General features: G+C 52.0%; 1 protein-coding gene across 1 annotated transcript in view; it reads right to left on the bottom strand.

Annotated features, from left to right (window-relative positions):
• The window catches only part of Gli2 (GLI family zinc finger 2), a 226845-nt gene that overhangs the window by 34370 nt on the left and 172102 nt on the right, over positions 1–20373 (bottom strand). Inside the window, exons 4-5 of the mRNA XM_040738479.1 lie at positions 3383–3585; positions 1902–2087 (exon numbers count right to left, since the gene is read on the bottom strand). Of these exons, the coding sequence (XP_040594413.1) occupies positions 1902–2087; positions 3383–3585 (389 nt within the window). The remainder of the gene's footprint in view (positions 1–1901; positions 2088–3382; positions 3586–20373) is intronic.

Here is a 20373-nt window from a genome sequence, read left to right as displayed (position 1 = left end):
TGGCGGTGGTGAGGGGGTGTCTTTAAGTCTCAGAGAGGCAGGACAAACCAGAGGAGGCAGGAAGCATCTAGACAGACTTCCTGGAGAAGTCCTACCTCTGTAAAGAGATAGCTCAACCGGAGCAAGGCCACTGAACAGAGTTGTAGTTGTGGATGTGGCAGGGAGCCCAGGAATGGAGCCTAGGGTGTGAGCCGAGGCCTGGATGGCACGGGCCCACCCTGAATCTCGCAGCCGCGGCGGCCTCTAAACAGCTGCCACAGCCCGTTTCCAACCTGCTGCCCTGCAGGACCAGATGGCCTCTCTGCAGGCCTGTGTCTCCCCACCATGTGTCACTGTGGCACGAAGAAGCTGCTCCCAGCAGGGCCAGGGAAGAGCTGTCTGAAGGCGCCACCAACCTAGTTCTTGATGGTTCCTTATTCCTCTACCCAGCCCACAGCCCAGCATCCTTGGACAGCTCTAGGGTCGCTGGGTGGAACGGAATCTGACAGAGGGAGACAATGACACTGAGCTTCGGTTTCTTTTCCACTGGCAGGGGCCGCATGCTGACCCAGGGGCTCATAGTCAGGGGGCTGTGGCACTTAATGAAAGCAGCTACGAGGATGGCTTCTAGTGAGAAGGAAGGGCGTGCTGTCTGCTGTGCACCTAAGACCTCATCCATCCAAGGCTCCCGACCTTCTGCCCTGCCAAACAGCCCAGCACGTTCCCATCTTGCCACTGACAGCCCAATCCTATCCCCTGGGCCCTAGGCCCGGCATTGACCTTGGCTCTTTGTGATGGTTTATAACAGATGTTAAGTTGGGAAGATACAGGATCATCTAGGAGATGTGAGTGTGCAGGGTTTTCTAGATCATGCCGATTGAGGTGAGAAGACCAACCTGAATGTGAGCCTCCCCATTCTGTGGGTTGGGGCCCCGGACTGAGCACAAAGGAGAATATGGCCTTTCTTCTTGACTCCAGATGTGACGTGCTCGCTGCCTCACAGCCCTGCCACCATGCCATCCCCACCGTGGCTGCAGTGCAAGCCACAGCAAACCCTCCGAACTCAGCTGCCTCTATCAGGTGTCTTTACTGAGGGGGAAGGGCCAGATACTTAGTTACAGCAAAGAGGAACATGAGTGGTACACCCCTCTTCCCTGCACTTCCGAGCTGGGAGTGTGTCTTACACCGCCACCCAGTGGTCCCCTTTAAGGCAACTCAGCTACGGCTCACCGAAGAGGTCTACTGCTGCCTGCCCTGCTGCCTGCCCTGACTTCTCAGATCAGCAGGGTTCCGCAGTCCTATCTCATGCTAACAGAGGGCAAGGCCCTTAACAAGCCCCAACTAGTTGGCACAGCCCACCCCAGGACACTGACCTCAGCACTATTCCTGCCTTTTACTTGATTTCTACCAATCACACGGATCTTCTGAGCCCACACTGCTGCCTTAGGCCCTTCACACCTGCGGATCCTCTGCTGGGACAGCTCTTCCCCAAGCCAGCTGGTGGGCTTGCCTCTTGAGTTCTGTGCTTGAATAGCATCCCCTGCACAGCTATGAGGGATACCCTTGTCTCCCTGACTCCCCGACTCTGGTTCTCAAAGTTGCATCCCGCTACCCCGGTTTTCGCATCCATCCCTATTTTGTTTTCCCTGCTCCATCTTAGCTTACCAATTCCCAATATCGGGCAGTGACTATAGCGTTCCCCTACAGATTCTTCCCAAAGCTAAGTGAGCACATCCCGTTCTTTGTGATGGCCATAGAGCTCTCAGTTCCCATGTCTGGCAGCGTAGACAGTGTAGGGGTGCAGTGTAGATGTCCGCTTGTGTGTCTCTTGCCTCCAAAGGCACTGAAAGTCCACTTTCTGTGGCAGTCAGTCACCTAGCCCAGCACCATTTCCCTTCCATGCCCCACCCTCTAGCACTCACCATCCGCAGGATTGAGGTAGTCATGGAGATGGGGTGCGCCAGCAGCACCCCCACTCTGCATTAGAAGGTCCCCGTAAGGTGCAGGGTGGCTTGCCATGAGCGTCATCTGGTGGTAATAGTCTGAAGGGTTGGTGCCTGGGGCAGCAAGACCAAATAGTCCCCTCTCTTTCAGATGCTCGTGGGCCACTGTCACAGAAGGTAAGAGAAAGAAACGGTCAGCATTTACTGTACAAGGGGCAGAGAAAGAAGCCGTCAAAATTTACTGTTCAGGGGATAGCTCAGCAGTTAAGAGCATATACTGCTGTTGCAGAGGACCTGAGTTCAGCTCCCAGCCCCTGTGCTGGCTAGCCCACAACTCCGTGTAATCCAGCTCCGGGGATCCAATGTGCTCTTCGGCCTCTGGAGGGCCTGTGCAAACATGCACGCACACACACACACACACACACACACACACACACACACACACACACACACACACACACGAAATGAAAACATATAAATAAAATCTTTTTAAAGAAGAATTTACTGTTTAGGGAAAGAAAAAGAAATTCACCTCTGGCCTGGGGTCTCAGTGTAGACCCTCCTAGCCCACGCATCACGACCTGAGCTCACATGGAGGCCAGAGATCGACACTGGATGTCTTCTTCATCTGCTCTCCACTGTCTCTTTGAGGCAGGGCCTCTCACTGAACCTGGACCTCACTGATTATACTAGACTGGCCAGCAAGCAAGCCTCAGTCTCTGCCTCCCTGGCGCTGCGAGTCCAATGGCTTGCCAGTTGGCCCCACTTGCTGTTTCTTGTCTTCTTTAAAAAAAAAAAAACTTGGATTCTGGATGATTGAACTCAGACTTACCAACTGAGCTTCAGCCCGTAGGATAAAATTTACATCTGGGAGAGCAACTATATCACATGTTGGCTCACTTCTGGTTCAAATCAACCTGATCCAGTGGGCTGCTCCATTGTGAACATCTGAGCTGACACAAAGTCACTGGTCTACTCCTGGAGATTAGGGCTTCAGCTGCCTGCAACTCCAGCTCCAGGGGAACCCTAGGTTTGGGAGATGATCTGTGTTGATCAGCATAGAGACAGAAAACAGATCTAGGCAGCAGCCAGCGCTGCTCTGCCTCCCTTTTGATGCTGAGTTCCTGGAGGTCCTACACAACAGTCCTTACTTAATACTGGCTTTGACAGCCTTTGGGGTGTTGCAAGCAGTAGTCTGTTCCTATGATGACTGCTATGGCCGGATATGAAACACCCCTCAGTGGCCCATGTGTTGAAAGCTTGGATCCCAGTGCGATGTGCAGAGATGCTACTTTGGGGGAATGACTGGATCACGAGGGCTTTGACCTAACCGATGAAACTGTAATTTTACATATTATTGGAAGACTGTGGAAAACAGGCTGGCTGTGTAGACAGCGCCACTGGGTCACCCTTAGCACCCCACCCAATGTCCCTGCTGTTCCTGCTCCAACACGACTTACCATCAGCAGGGCTGAGGCCCCTGGCTGCAGAGATCATGGAGAGTGTGGGGCTGCTGTGTACAGACCGGAGGTAGTGCTCCATATGGGGGTTCATGTAGGGGTGGTGCGCACTGAAGGGAGATTCCCCAGGGCCGGCAGGGTGTGGAGAAAGTCGGATCAAGGAGATATCTGAGATGACAGGGCTGCCACTCAAGGTGGGAGGCCTGTGGAGAAAAAAGGTGATATTTTCAGAGAGACCTGTGGGGAACAAATACCCCACTAAGAACCCCAAGCCACGGAAGGTTCCATTGTCATTAGGCCACTCACAGAGAGCCTCCCCACAGAAGCCTGTCTTTCTGCTTTCTGTCATCCTCCCTTGGTCATCTTTAGCTTAGAGTCAGACCTTGGAAGCCTCAGCCAGGGACCTAGGCTGGAAGATCCCTGGGGCTTTGAGAGATGGCTTATCAGGTAAAGTGCTTGCCTTGCAAGTTTAAGGACCTGAGTTCAATCCCCAGAGACAATGGTAAGAATTGGGAGTGGTGGAACGGGCTTCCAGCCCGGTGGAGATGGAGGAAGACACAGGCAGACCCCTGGAGCACACTGCCTGCCAGCTTTGCTGCTTGGCAAAGTTCAAGGAAAACAGAGACCCTGTCTCCAACCAAAGGTGGAAGGCACCCGAGGAATGGCACTTGGAAGTTGTGCTCTGGCCTCCATGTGCTGGCTGGTCCACACCCGCAGAGAGGAGGCCGCACACTCCATTGCCGGCGCGGCAACCCTGTCCGTGGAACTCTGAACACCCCCTCTGGCTTTGCTGACCACACATGTGGGCTGCAACCCTGCCCCTGTGTGCCTGTGCATGTCAGTGCGTGGGCAATGCATGTAGGCTAGGAACATGGACAGTACACAGACCAAACATGACAACAGCAGCTCCAGGAATGAGATCCTAGGAGCTTCACTGCCAACAGACTGAGCAAAAGGCTGGATCCATAAGGGCAGGGGTTAGGCTTCAGTCAGCTTACTCAGATGCAGAACCAGCAGCGAAGAAGTTCAAGTTTCAACAGCAGTTTCTCTGCGTGAGGGGTGCGTGTGTGCGCATACATGCACGTGGAGGCCAAAGGTCAACCCGGCTGTTGTTTCTGAGATGCTATCCGTTTCACCGTTTAACTTTTTTAAAAACTGTATTTTAAGTATCATAGCCACACTGGCCTAGGCTGGCCAGCTCCTGAGCCTGTGACCTACTCATCTTCTGCGTCCCCAGGTTTGGGGTTGTAAGCATACACCGTGCCACCATGCCCAGGTCTTTTATGTGGGTTCTGGGGATTGGTCTTCATGCTTGCAAAGCAAGCACTTTACCAACTGAGTTACTGCAACAGCCCGAGAACAGTTTTCAAGCTGGTGAGTGGTGAGCTGCAACTAAAATATGGAATGTTGTCCTAGCTCTCCTTATGTGATGGTGTTTCTCATTTGGAGTCCCCTGTCTTGAATCCCCTCAGCAATCATGTGGGCACATGGCTTGGTCCTCATTGCTTGGCATGACTTCAGTCAACATCTGAATGTCTTGGAGGCCACGGCTCTGCTCAACACTTGGGTCCCTTCTTGAAGGCCGCTGCACAGATCTGGAAGGAAGCATTCTATTGTGTCACTCTTTAGCATCTGTGATGTCAGGGCCTTAGCCATGCAAACCCAATGAGCCTGCCCGGCCATGTGCAGCCCTTGCGATTTGCCCAAGGCCCCAGATGCCATCTGCATCCTCATCCTCTGCCTTGTGCAAATCCCTTCTCATATCTGCCACCTGGACAGTGAGAGACCCCATGGGCAACTCTGTTACTGAAGCTCCTTCACAAACTTATTCCACATCTCCCAGAGAACACTATTAGGGTCTCAGGTTGCTTGCCCAGGGCAACTGGGCTCGCCCAGTAGCATGGTTTATCCGGGCACCTTGGAGCATGCACACCTGACTAGGAATGGTACCCCACAGGCGCCCAGAGGCATTTCCCCAGTGGGTGACAAGCTCACTGGCATAAATCACAAGGCACTTTCAGCCGCTGTCACTCCCGAGTCAGCTGTGGAGGGGATCCACCTAGGGAGCTGCACTCCTATGGGGATTGTGGTGTAGCCTGTTCTGTGAAGGGGTTGCTGTTTGTCACCAAGGGAGGAGGAGCAGGGCTGACTGGTATACTTCAGGCCATGTGTGTCCCTCCAGCCCTGGCTGTGACTGTATCAGGATGGCCATTCATGTTCCTACCACACACAGGCAGTTCAGGGAGGGAGACTCAGACAGAACAGCAGTATGGCTCCCAGGGATAAGCTTGAGGCTGAAGTCACATGTCTTGGATGAGGTCGGTGTGCAACTGGGGCTTGGAGGCTTTGATGCTTGGCCTCGATTGTCAATTTGACACAAGCTGACATCATCCAGGAAAAGAATCTCAACGAGGGACCATCTAGATCAGGTTGGTCTTTGGGCACACCTGTGGGAGACCATCTTCATAGTAGATATGGAAAGACTGAACCCACTGTGGGCAGTACATCCTGAGCGGGGCATTCTGGCCTGTAGGATGTAGAAAGCAGGCTTGGCACAAGTAAGTGTGCATTAATCTATTGTCTCTCTGCTCCTAACTGGCTGTGATGTGACTAGCCGCCTTAGGTTCTTGCCTGGACTCCCCCACAATGATGGACGGTGACCTGGACTTGTAAGCCAAACACACCTCTTCTCCACTAAGGTGCCTTTTGTCAGCGTATTTTATCACAGGTACAGAAATGAGAGGAAGACAAGGACGTATAAGCTGGTGGCTGCAAATGACCTTCCCCAGGCTCCAAACCCAGGAATGGGGCCTCCTTGACACTGAGGTTTCAGAGTGGTCTAGCCACAGCTGGGGCCCCAAGACAGTCAGTGATGACTCGGGGATATCTAGCAGCAGACTGAGGCCACACAGCAGCCCCAGGCAGGTCTGAAGTGGCTCTGGGACAGGAAGGCAGGAATGAGTGCTGTCAAGGTAATATGCATACAATCATGGAGAACTCTGCAAGGGGAGGGCGGTGCCCAGGGGTGAGTAGGCCTTCAGGTGGCTGTGGTGTCTGTGTCCCCACACAGAGGAACAGACTCTGTCTTAGAGTATAGTTGCTGTCCTGTGGGGAAAGATGAACCCTGCTTCCCTTTCCCAGGGTCCTCCATCGTCAAGGAACTAGGGAATCTGAGTTGCTGCCCAGACACAGGCTTCTATCTCCCAGCCCAAGCTCTGTGGTGTATATAGGACACTGGACACCTTGTCACGTAGTCACCAAGGAAGCTCCATTGCTACTAACTCCTGTGCCACAAGTGGCCCTAGGAAGGCCCAGACCCTGAGAAGGGGTCATGACTGAACTCATGCCCACAGCTAGGAGGCAACCGGGAGTGTGCTAGATAGAGCTAAGCTTGCACCCTGGATGGTGTCCCCAGTCTCTAGGGCTATCCCACTCTGACAGAACAGCTCTTGATGACTTCTACTCTGCTGGTAGCATGGTGAGACACTCAAAGAAGCCATTACAGCTACCCCAAACAGATTTACCAGAATACAATGGGGTGATTGACCAAGCCTGACAAGTGATCTGATTAAAGGTCGGAGAACACATCTTTACTCCTCCCTCATGCCAGATGGGTGGCAGGCTGGGCCTGCAACAATGGGATCTGGTCCCTGGAGCCCTGGGAGCATGAGCAGGCCTGGAGCCATGGGGGTATGAGAAGTCCCAGAGCCACCCCTGAGGCTTTCTGGGCATGCTGAAATTAGGACTCAATTTGGGAGGATAGTAGAATATTGGCACACAGGGTGGGAGGCTGGATCTGGCCCTGGGCGTCAAATTGAGACATGCTATCTACTTCTGAACTCTTAGTGGATCAATCTCAGAAGAGCTCTGGGTTGGACAGGGCGGGTGGGCAACAAGAAGGGTCAGTCACTTGATCAGAGCCTGGGAGAGTGTGAGTATGACCATGTGCATCTGTGGTGTGGGAGACTGGGGGCGTTGAAAGAGACACAAAGAATGACGTAAGACAGAGTCAGAGGTGGAGACGTGGGCTGAAGAGAGGACGGCTCAGTGTGCCGTGTTCGTTGTGCAAGCATGAGGATGAGTTCATATTCCCAGCATCTATGAAAAAAGGTAGGTAAGGTATGTGTAACTGTAATCCTGGCAGTGGGGAGGCAGAGACAGGAGGGTCTTTGGGGCTCCTAGCCATTCTAGTTCAATGGGGGGAACTCCAGGTTCAGAAACTAAGGGAGAGTGATTGAAGAAGCCACTTGATGCCCCCCTTTGGCCTCCACATATATGTGTGTATGTGCGTAGGCACTGGCACACACAAACGTGTGCACATGCATATCTTCCCTCACATGTGCATGCAAAAGTCATGTATGTGCATACAAAAGTCATGAGCCTCACCCAAGAGCCAGGATGGAGGCCAGCCTCTGCCCTCAGGAGGTCAGATTGGACATGCTGGTATTTCTGGTTCACTACAACACAAGCTTTCTCTCAGTCACCCTTGCTGGCACTCTCCCTGAAGCTCCGCATGGTGGTCACCTGGAGCTGACCCTGGGTGGGGGGTGTCTAAGAGGCCACCCCTACATGCACAGGCAGAGTTTGGATTTTGAGGGCAGACAGATGGGGGTCTAAATCTCCGTGTTGTCACTCTGGTGTCACCCGGCACCACACGCCTTAGAGCCGAGTGTTCCTGGTCTGCAGGCTGGCCTGGGTGTAGGTGGACGAGCAGGTGCAGACACAGGAACAGAGCACAAGTGTGGCTGTACCAGGTGCTTAGTAGGTACTCAGCCAGCACTTCCCCTGTCATATTTAACAACATGGGAACCCAGGAGCTCAGCGGTGGGGGGGGGTAACACCCAGCTCACCCTACTGACATCCCCACGCATGCCCCCTTCTCACATGTCAGCACAGGAATTCTGGCAGGAGACAAAAGGAGAAGTTGAGGTGATGAGAATCCCACATGGCCAGCCACGTGCACCCTAGCACCAAGACTGGGCCTGAGCTAGCACGCCCAGACCCTTGGTAATAGGTCCCTGGGGAGCTAGGATGACGGGAGCCATGTGTTCCCAGAGAGGAGGTATGAGAGTGCTGCAGGCTGGGGACAAGAGCACAGCTCTCACAGATGGGGAAACGAAGGGAGGGCGTGGGCTCCGTAGCACGGAATGGCCCTGGGCAGGAACGGACATGTTCAGTCCTAATGGGGTGAGAGAAGGGAAAAGAAGCAGGAGGGTGTGTGTTGGAGGGGAGTTTGGGGCCCTGAGCCCCACCCAGCAATGCCTGTCTGGGAAAGCGAACAGCATGCTGACTCACTCAGACTCAATCTGAGCACTGGGTGGGCTCTGATCTCCCATCAGGGAAGGGCGAGAGTGGGAGGGACCCCACCCTGAGAAGCTGAGACAGGACCAAGAGGCAGAGCCAGGCAGGAGCCTATGTTCCATTTCACCGACAAGCACTGGGACCCAAAGAGACATTGGCCTGACCATGAGGGGCCAGTGAAGGCAGTAAGCTGAAACACTAGGAGTGGATGATTCCTTGTTTGGTCTGGGGCCTCTGTGAACATAGGCAAAGAGAGGCTAGGCGCTTGACTGTCAGCCTACACCTCTCCTGGGCTGCCTTCTGGGGTGACCTGCGGCCTTGGAGGCAATGGAAAACTGACCCCAGCTCCGGCCTTCTCAGCTGCTCGCCCAAGAGTGACATCAGGAGCCCCTTGCCCAAGAAGTTTTCCAGACCCAGGTCAAGGTCGGATACCTTGTGAGCTGCTCCTGTGGAAAACGGAGCCTTTCCCAATTTGAGCTTAGCTGATGACTGGGCTTCCTTGGGAGCAATGACAGTGACATGCTCAAGCTTGTCCTGTCTCCCTGGTGGGTGGACAGGCCCAGGACCAGGCACCTATTAAGTCTGCTTACCAAGTACTAAGCCTATGGCCACTAGAGGCTTAGGTCATGCTAGTGTGTCAAATAGATGGATGATGGATGGGTGAAAGGATGGATGGATGGATGGACGGACAGATGATGATGAATGGATAGATGATGGATGGCCAGTGAGAATAGCAGACACAATAGTAATAGACCTGGGCTTCATTTTAGCTCAGCTCAGCTCAGCTTAGTCTGAGCTGTGTGACTGGGAGAAAACTGTATGCCTTCTCTGTGCCTGTTTCTTCATGAACAACGAGGAATCGCAACCATGAATCTAGGATTGGAGGTTAGGAAAAAAATACATGTCAAAGGCATGAGGGAAGCTGGTGACATTTTCCAAACATTGTAATCCCTGTAACCTGTCTGCTCAGCAAAGGACATGGCAGACACGACAAGGATAAAGCGAGATGATCCAAGTGGCCAGCCCTAGATGTCATCATGGGGTCCTCAGGGGTCAAAGATCGTAGGACTCAAAATGGAGAGGGCCATGTGACGTGGAGGCAGGCATCAGAACCCCAAACCAAGGAACGCTAGGCACCACCCAGCGACCAGAGGCCAGAAGAGGAGAGCAGCTTCTGCGCCTCTCTGAGTCTCTATGGTATAGCGCCACCTTCTCACTGGCCTGCTGGGGCTGCCCTGTGTCTTCCTGTCCCCAGAGCGGGAAAAGAACACATTTCCACTGCTTTAAGCCCCTGATGTGTTGCACAAACTTGTGGTTGATGAAGATCCTGTCCCAGGGTGGGGTCAGCCCTTGAGGGGCAGGAGGTGCCACCCTTGTCATCCCAGTCACTTTGGTGACTATAGGACTCTCAGGGAATAAGGCTTGTGTGTTATTTCTGGAGGTGACCCAAGTCCGGGTGGGTGCACCTTCTGTGGCAGGTGAGGACAATGGGAACCCCTCCATATCATGCTGGGGTGCCCTGGGAGGGGAGAGTGTCTAAGTCCCATGTTCCATCCTCTGTTCCTATGGGGCCCCAGAACGTGCCTTCCCGCTGCCACTGGGATTACACGGTCACTGATTCCCCACAGCAGAAACCACCCGGCATGACACACCAAGCCCTGGGCTTTGGGGACTGTTGGGCTGTGTGCTCCAGCCCTACCTCTGCTGACTCAAGTTCCTGCCACCCACCAGGATCACAACGCTATGATGGGCAGGCCATGTTAAGAAGCAGGGAACTTGTGCCCTCACGCTGTTGCTAACCTGCTGGGAACAAGCAGCAGATTACCAGCACCACGGAGTCTTGTTATCTTTCTTTCTAGATCCTACCAGGGCCCGAATTCGCCAGTGCCTGGGCTTTGCTGCCTGGCCTCTCTTTTCCTCTCTGCCGGAGTGAGCAGAGCCTATGTCTGTTCCTGCAGAGCAAGTAGGCTTGCATAGGTTGTCCAGGCCTTCCCATCACCCAGAACCTCCCCTCAAAGCTCACCAGAAATTCCTCCTCCTTGCCCGACAGGCCTTTGTTGCTTTGGGTTTTGCTGGGTTGTTTTGCTTTGTTTTGTATGGGAAGCTACACATTGGCAAGTTCACTTATTATGTTTTCTATGCATACTTGGGAGGTTTTTAAAAAAATCACATTTTTTTAACATGTGTTCAGAGCGATTGCACTTTCAGAGGTTCAGCAGGTTCATTGTTTGCTATTGGTGGAGTTGGACCCAGCACTTTATGAATCCTAAGCAATCCCTCTACTCTGAACTGTATTCCTGGCCCAGGTAAGGAAGGAGTCTTTTTTTTTTTTTTAATGTGTATTGTGCTGGGTTTGGTGGTGCATGCCTTTAATCTCAACACTTAGAAGGCAGAGGTAGAGGCAGGAGCATCACTTTGGGTCTGAAGCCAGCCTGGTTTACACATGTATGTGTGTGTGTGCGTGTGTGTGTGTGTGTGTGTGTGTGTGTGTGTGTGTGTGTGTGTATGCATGTGTGTCTTCGCTATTCTTCAGGTGTCATCCACTTGGTGTTTTGAGACAGTGTCTCTCTCTGGTCTGGAATTCAGATTGAGTTAGGCAGGCTCGCCAGGGAGCCAGGATCCACCACCCCATCTCCTCCTTATTGGGATTACAAGTGTGTTCTGCCACACCCAGCCTTTCCTCCTCTCCTTCCTTTCAATGTGTGTTCTGGGAATCAGCTCTCTGACAGAGCTATCTCCTCAGCCGGTGCCCTCCTGCTGTGGCTCAGCTGCTCAACCTGTGGGTGGGAGGGAGCTCTTGTTGGCAAAACCAGCTAGCAAAAATTGGCAACATCCTGGAGGGTGAAAATGTGAAAACCCTGGGTGAGTTTCAGAAGCCGCTACACAAGGAGTCCAGAGGACAGGACAAGGGTGCCCCGGCAGCCATGTCGAAAGGCACAGGTGCATCCCAGATGCTGGAGATGCAGATTGCTGGAGAGCAGCAAGAATGAATGAACCAGCAAACAATGAACAAATGGATGGAGGAATGAAGGGAGAGTAGATGAAATGCTGACTGTAAAGTATAAAACCCAATTTTTCCCAAAGAAAATGCCTGCAATGGTGTTATTTATAAAAAGAGCCACCAAGGAAAACTAAACAATACCCTGTTAGGGAGATGAGCAGCCATAATATATAAAATTCTCATCCAAGGCAACAGCACTGTTAGAGGTGTGTGCCAAACAGAAACTGTCAGGGAAGTTGGGGACAAAGAAGGGGTAACTGTAGACAACAGAGAAGTGACAGGCATAAGGCAGGTAAGTGGGACACATGGGGGCCCCCAAGGTTCTGACTCATCTCCAGTGCTTTATTGGAACTCCAGAGGTAGATCAGGAGTTCAAGGTCATTCTCGACTACATGGGAAGTTAGGTCAGCCTGGGCTACATGAAAATGGAAAAAAATGACATCAATATTAATAAAAGAAGCCAGCAGGCAGGAAAAGACTGAAAACCCTTTGCTACCTGAACTTCATACAACAAACAGAACATGCTCAAAAAAAAAAAAAGAAAAGAAAAAAGAAAGAGAAAAGAAAAAAGAAAAGGCCCACAATATATAAATTATTGTGTGAATTAGGTGCTATGTAAATGACCTACGAAAGGTCAGATGGCTCCTGGCCAGTGCTTTCGGGAGCTTTTTGCTAAGCTCATTAGCTATGGTGGTTGGTTTTAATTGTCAACTTGACACAATCTAAAAATCACTCAGGAAAAGTTTCAATGAAGGATTATCAACATTAGGCTGTTCTGTGGCCAGGTCTTCGGGGAACTGTCTTGACTATATCTGATGTGTGAAGACCTACTGTGGGTGGAATCATTCCCTAGGCAGGGCCTCCTGACCTGTCTAGAGTGGAGAGAGCAAGCTAAGCACAGGCAGGAATGAACTCACTGGTCTCTTCTGCTGCCTGCAGATTTAATGTGACAGTGGCTTCAGGCTCCTGACTCCTTGGCTTCTCCCATCCCCCATGAGGGACTGTAACTTGGAATGTGAGCCCAATAAACCCTTCTTTCCCCAAGCTGCTTCCATCACAGTATTTCATCATGGCAACAGGTATGAAATTAAGATAACAACCCATTCCTATTTTTTTTTTCTGGGATGCCTTTTCTTTCTTAAGAATGCCACTTTATTCCCCTGGGACACAAGAACCTGGGTGGATCTCCTGGACTTAGACCCACTCCTGGGCACAGGATGATAGTGCCTAGGTCATGCTGGCCGGTCTGTCCCCACCAGGCCTTTCTAATCTGCTTGTCCTTGGTATTTAGCAGACCCAGATTTTGGAGAAAGGATGGCTGTGGGGAGGATCCAGGTGTCTGGGCCGCGGTTGGCTGAGCGGGTGAGGATCCAGGGATGGAGAATGGAGAGGCTGCAGGGGTTCAGTGAAGAACTTATGAGCTACTCAGAAGCATCTCAGGGTTCTGCAGTTGTCCCCCTGTCACCCAGGCGCTGCTTCAGAGCTATGGATGACATTTGCTGCCTGGGATCTCCACTGGCTAGCTCAAGCCCTGTCTGATGGATTCACTCTATGGCAGATACACATGTATCCACCGTGGAACGGACCGCTCCCCACTCCTGCTGTTCACCAGTCACGTTCACCAGATCCAGTTGAGCGATGGCTTTCCCTGTCCCCCCCCTCCGCCCAGCAGAGCTCTTTCTTGTGGAGCAATCAGTATTTGGAGCTGACCCCAGAGCAGATATCTCACTAAGTAAACATTGATGTTTGTGTAGGGAAATGAGGTCATAAAACTGGAGGCCACAGAGGCCATACTGAGTGGTCCTAAAAATCCCAGCTGCAGCAGTTAACAGAGGTTGCTCACACCCACACACTCTTTCTTTATCTCAGCTCCCACAGAGCCAGAAGGGCAGGAAGGCACTGCTATTTCACACACCCGAGCTCCAGATGTGTAAAAGACTAGAGGCCTGGGGGTGTAGCTCAGTTGGGAGAGGGCTTGCTTAGCATGTATGAGAGCCAGGGTCCATCCTTAGCATTGAGTAAATCATATGACCACAACTTGAGACTATGGAGGTGGAGGTAGGAAGATTGGGCATCCACGACCATCCTTGGCTACATGGTGAATTAGATGCTGACCTGGGCTACAGGCGATCTTGCCTCAGGAAAAAAAAATCAAAGATAAGAGCTGCCTGTCAAGAAGACAGGTTTTGTGGCAAGGTGCCTGCAGGCAGCAAGATGCTGGGAGATGGGGTGTTGGGGCTCAAGATGGTCTCAGACTTGCTGCAGGTAAATAGCGGGGCTAAGAACACAGCTGGTCTTGGGAAAAGGCCAGGAGCGCCTTGTCAAGATGAAACCCTCTCTCAGGGACCTGGGCACTGGTTACCACCTGGGAATGTGGTGTCCTAGTGTACAGTAGAAGCCACCCTTGAGTGGAATCCTCTAGAAAGTCAAAGCTGTGGGTGGGAATAGGCAGATCCTGGCCTGGGGGAGGGGGAGAAGAGGATGTCTTCAGGAAAGGATGGGGGATAAGCATGGCAGACTTGACAGCTCAGCCTTGCCAATAGCTACTTGGAATGTCCTGCTGGGCCACCAAAGCGAGATGGGTTAATCCTCCTGGGCTCAAATAAACCTTCTCTAGTAACCACTAGAGCGTGCCTGGGGTTCCTTCCCCAGCAGCACCGGATCTGCGCCTCACTGGATCCAGACAGCCTCTGCAGGCTGGGTTAGGCAGAGGAGGCAGGCCTCCCTGCTGATAAAGACTTCCATCCCTGCTCTCCTGTGCTGGGCTCTACACCCCTCCAGTCTATCAATTTACAATCTGTGCCCCCTTCCTATCTTTCTTCTCTCTCTCTCTCTCTCTCTCTCTCTCTCTCTCTCTCTCTCTCTCTCTCTCTCTCTCTCTCTCTCTGTGTATGTGTGTGTGTATGCACTCATGCATGAATACAGCTGTTGTGAGAGCCATGAACTGTTCCACACACATTCTGTGTGCTGCTCAGCTTTCCAAATACTTGAGAGAAACCAACTCAGAAAGAAGAAAGGGTTGGGGCTGGGACGGTGGCTCAACTGCTAAAGTGCTTATCACTCAGGAATGAAGACCAGAGTTTGCTTCCTGAACTCATTTAATAAAACAGAAGCCGTCATGGTGGTGTGCCCTTGTAATCCAGTGTTGGGAAGACAGAGTCGGGAGTGTTCCTGGGGCAGCTTAGCCTAATCGTTGAGTTCTAAGCATGTAAGAGAGACTATGTTTCAAAAGCCAATGTGGATAGTGATAGAAGAATTGTCCTCTGGCCTGCACGTATACATGTACATACATGCACATATGCACACATACACCCACTCACACGTGAACACACACACATATTTGAAAGAATGGTTTGTCTTGACTCACAGTTTAGACAGCCTGTTGATTTGGGTCTATGGTGACATCACAGGGAGATCAGGAGGAGGCAGCGGGGCAGCTTCTTTACCTCACGGTGGCCAGGTCCCAACAGCTCTTCCAAGAGCAACACCACCAGCGACAACTTCCTCCACTAATCACCCCCCACTAAGGTTCCACCACTTCCCACAGCCCCACAGGACAGGAACCAAACCGTGAATAGGGGCTTTGGGGCAACAGTCTATTCCAGAACCAAACTATAGCACATACAATATGTAATAACTCACTTTTCTCATCCTCACATGAATCCCACCAGTGCTGGCTGGTTCCTTCTCACACTGCTGTGACAAAACACGGAACAAAAGTGACTTAAGGAAGGAGAGTTTGAAAGTGCAGTCCTTCATGGTGGGGAAGGTCTATGAGGCAGCTGGGCACATTGCATCCAATCAGGAAGCAGAGACACACAAGCACCAGTGCTGCGAAACCGCCACGGAAGGACCCCACCCACGCTGAGAGTGGTCTTCTTAATTAACCTGATCTAGAAACTCCCTCACAAGCACCACTAAGAGGCTTTCTCCTAGGAAATTCTACATACTGTCAGGTTGATGATATTAACCGTTACACGGGTACAACCTCCCACCACTGTTTTTTTTTAGAGAAGAAGAAATAGAGGCTTGTGGTAGTTAACTCGCCAGCCCCTGCTTGAACAAGAATATGCAGTAAGATCCATATCCTGGCCCTACCCACTTCTGCCTCCATCCTGAGTGCTGGCAAACGTCCAACAGAACCCCAAGGGACAAGAGAGGGATCAGGGTGTCACTCTCTGATGTTGTAGGACATCCTGGCCAGAAGCCTGTCCCTGTAGCTGCTGGGGACACAGTCCTCCCATGTAGCCCCATCTCTACAGGACTATACCTTTACTCTCCTCAGCTTCTGCCCCCAGCTGACCCCATCAGCGCTCCCCAAAGCCAAGGCCAGGAAGCGTCTCTTACATGAGCAGCTGGTGTTCACAAAGATCAAAGACTAGGCACCTTATCAGACAAGCTCCTCATTAAACTTTTACGGGCCAGATTCCATTATAAATGAGCTGTCCATCCCACACCACTGAGCACGTTTCTGGGCTGAGGAGCTGGCCTTCTCAGAGTAGGGGGGAGATGATGGCCGGTATCACACTGCCTGGAGTTCAAATCCTACCTGTGCCATGGCTAGGAATGTGTTACAGTTTAACTCTGAAATGTCCCTCAAGTCACATGTGTTAAAGGCCTGGCTAACAGCTGGGGGGGGGGGGGGGTGTCTTGGGAAGTGTGAGGGCTCTCCTTTTCATCAACAGACTAATGAACCATCAAGGAATTAACCCATGGATATACGCATAATTGATGGCATTATTGGGAACTGGAGTCTGGTTAGTGTAAGTAGATCATTACAGGCATGTCTTTGGGGGAGGGGGAAGGGAGGGAGGCAAGGAGGGAGGGAGGAAAAGAGCATGAGAAGGCCGGAGGTCCTTGTCAGGAGGCTTCCTCAGTCGCTCTCCACTTATTTCTTGAGACAGGATCTCTCACGGAACCTGGAGCACGCCAATTTGGCTAGACCAGCTGGCTAGTAACCAGCTGCCTCCCAGCACTAGGATTGCTGGTGCCCACTACTACCACGAGAGGCACCACAACAGGCTTTTTAAAAGTGGGCTCTAGGGGACTGAATTCAGGTCCTCAGCTTGTACACAGCCAATTGTGGCATCTTCTCAGCTCCAATGGGGCCTGCTTCACCTCTCGTTCCTTCTTAGTTCTGTTTCCTGGCCGCCATGTGGTGAGCAGGATCTGTCACAGGACCCCACTAACACAATGGTCTCTGCCTCACCACAGGCTGGTGATGACAGAGCCAGTGACCATGGCTGAAGTCCAAGGAACTTGAGTTTGAATAAATCTCTCAAGTTATCTACCTCAGAAAGGCATGCCAAGGAAGAGGCAGCCTGCCAGTGCCCGAGTTTCCCTCTTACGATGGGGAGTGACAGCACTGCCATGTCTGCATGGTAGCAGTCTAATTTCGCTTCACAGCTGGGCTGACCAAAAGGTCTCTTCTTGTCTGAGGGTCCTCTTATGCCTGTGTCAGCCCACCAAGGGCAGGATGTCCACACAGCTGCAGTTGATCTGAGGAAGTAAGTTGTCGGCCATGGAAGGAGAGAGAGAGAGGGAGAGAGAGGGAAAGAGAGGGAAAGAGGGAGAGAGAGAGAGGAGGGAAAGAGAGGGAAAGAGGGAGAGAGAGAGAGAGGGAGGGAGAGAGGGAGGAAGGGAGAGAGAGAGAGAGAGAGGGAAAGAGAGGGAAAGAGGGAGAGAGAGAGAGGGGGGAAAGAGAGGGAAAGAGGGAGAGTCAAAGACAGAGAGCAACATGGTCAGAGGAAGCCATGTCAGGAGGATGGACAAGTCCCCTGGTCAGTGACCCTGAGTCCACCTAGCAGCTCCTCAGCTCAGGAAGCAGGCAGTCAGCCTCTTCCAAAGTCCCCTTCCACCAGGTTCTGAGAAGGAGTGCACACATTTGCCTAGAGAGAAGACAATTCTCTAAGAAGCACAAACAAAGCTAATTAATACAGTGCAAGCCACAAACTGGGGTATAGAGCCAGGAATCCAAAAGAAATCAGCCACATTTATTCCTGCCCAGCTGCTGCCCTGGGTGGTGAGGCTGGACACTGTCACAAGCCCCAGGATCATGCTAGGACGTTACAGGTGTTATCAGCAACAATGACCTTGGAAAAGCCATTTTCAAATTCCCCAGACTAGAAAGAAAGTCAGCTAGCATAGTCACAGCAAAGAAACGACCGTCTTAAGTGACAGTGTACCAATTTATGGGCTGACATCTCCATTTATATGCTCCTGCTGGGGACATATTTGTAAAACGGTTCCCTCAGGGGACTTTGGGTAAGGTGTGCCCACCACCTGGCATTCCTTCTACTTCACACGCCAGCCAGCGTGTCGACTCTCCGTGAACTGAGAGGTAGACCCCGGAGCCATCTGTCCCCAACCGGAGCCTTTCTGCCCGCTATGAAGGGTGGCCTTGTATGACTACAAACTAAGTTTAACTCAGGACCAAGTGATCTGCAGGGAGCCATTAACTGAAGTCAGACACAGAACGTGGGGTGGTTGGAGGTCATGGAGGTCAGGCATGGTGCCAGACACCAGAGGCCAGCAGGACACTGGTCCCTGCCTGAGAGGTCACTACCCAGCATGCGTTCTATGCCTTCTGCAAGCTGGGATATGAAAGGGTTTAGGTCAGCTGGGGTGGGGGCGGGGCTCAGCTGGGCGTGGGAGAGAAAGAGGCGCAGGAGACTTTAATGCTCCCATTTCAGAGGTTGAAGGGTAGCTGCCTCTATGGATCCAGGAAGTCAGCCCACAGCTCTCGGCTTCTTTCCTGGACATAAGACAAACAGGGAGTTCCCTAAACACTGGTTTGTGTAAACTCGCAAATAAGCAGATACTCGGGCTTCATCGTGGGCTGGAAAAATCAGATTATCTGAAGCTGGGTTCAACTAGACCCTCTGAATGTGGGTGATAGTTATTCGACTTGATATGTTGGGGCGCGGGGTTGGCAGTGGCACCAGGACCTAACCCAGGGGCACGAACTGGCTTTTTGGAGACCATTCCCTACGGTGGGATACCATGCTCAGCCTTGATGGGGGGGAGGGGAAGCTTGGTCTTGGCTCAATTTGGTATGCCAGACTTTGTGGACTCCCAAGGAAGGGTCTTACCCTCTCTGAGGAGTGGATAGGGATGGGAAGGGGAGAAGGCAGGGAGGTTGAGAGAAGGGGGGAGGGAAACTGCGATTAGGATGTAAATTAATTTTAAAAAAGTGTGTGTGTGTGTGTGTGTGTGTGTGTAGGGAGAAGGGGGTTGGAGATGGAACTCAGTTAGTTGGTAGGTGTTGCCTGACACACACGAAGTCTTGGGTTTCATCCCTAACGAAGCATAAATAATGTGGCGGTGTGCTTCTGTAATTTCAGCAAAGAGGCAGAAGCGGGAGGATGAGAAGTTCAGCATCATCTTCAACTACAGAGCAAGTTGGAGGCCAGCTTGGGCTGCATGGGGTCCTCTCTGAAAAACAAACATCCCGGATTGCTCACACTGGGACTTGCTGCACTGAGCAGCTTCTCGAAATTCTAGGCCAAAGGCAGTGCCAACTGGCCTTCTCTGGAACCCCAGAGCAGAGCAGAGCAGAGCAGGCCCTACAGCAACACCAGAGCAAAGCAGGCACCAGCTTCCTGAAGCGTCGGCATGGATTCCTTACCTTCTGCTCAAGGCACAAAGTACTCTCAGTCCATTGTGTACCAAAAGAGTGGTTCTTTTCTGGGGGGCCAGGCCTGCCACACTCTCCCACATTCCCTCTGACACCCTGGCAAAGCTGTCCTAAGAGCAAGGCCCAGGAGAGCAAAGCGCTCCCTTCTTCCCGTGGCAACACAGGCAGCGCAGACGAGGCAGGTGGGGTTGCTTCCAGGCTTAGCTGGTTTTTCCTTCTTCCTTTGGAATCTTGGAAGCATGTCCCCATTGGGGTCACAGAGAACCTCTGACCACCATGTCCCTCACCACTTGTATTTTCCACAGACTACAAGTTCAGGGACAATACCACCATCGCACATGAACATGGTGAACAATACTGCCACATAGGCATCAAGAAGAAGTGTGGATTTTTGCCAAAAGTCTGTTGCTAAGGAAGGGCTTTATTTAGCTTATGCTTTCATAACCACAGTTCAGCATTGAAGAAAGGACAGGGTTCAAGCAGGGCAGGAACCTGGGGGTAGGAGCTGATGCAGAGGCCACAGAGGGATGCTGATTACTACCCCGTTCCTGTGTCTTGCTTAACCTGACTTCTTTTTTTTGTTTGTTTGTTTTTCGAGACAGGGTTTCTCGTATTGTTTTGGAGGCTGTCCTGGAACTTGCTAGGTAGACCAGGCTGGTCTCGAACTCACAGAGATTTGCCTGCTTCTGCCTCCCAATACTGGGATTAAAGGCATATGCCACCAACACCCGGCTCAATAGAATCCAGGACCACCAGCCTGAGTTTTACAGAACCCAGGACCACCACCAGGGATGGCATCACCTACAATGTACTGGGCCCTCCCCATTAATCACTAATTAAGAAGATTCCCTGCAGGCTTGCCTGCAGGTGGACCTTATGGAGGCATTTTCTCAATTGAAGTTCTCTCCTCTCAGATGACTTTGGCTTATGGTGACATACACTAGCTAGCACAGACTCCCAGGCGGTTCTCACCATGTTTTCATCCCATGACTATCTCTGGGACCCCTGGTACATTTGACCATCATCCCTGCTCCTGGGGCCCTGGAGACACAG

This window comes from Mesocricetus auratus, unplaced genomic scaffold, assembly GCF_017639785.1.
Source record: "Mesocricetus auratus isolate SY011 unplaced genomic scaffold, BCM_Maur_2.0 Super-Scaffold_100676, whole genome shotgun sequence".
NCBI lineage: Eukaryota > Metazoa > Chordata > Mammalia > Rodentia > Cricetidae > Mesocricetus > Mesocricetus auratus.
Note: the sequence above shows the minus strand (reverse complement) of the source record. Positions and strands in the feature narration are given on the sequence as shown.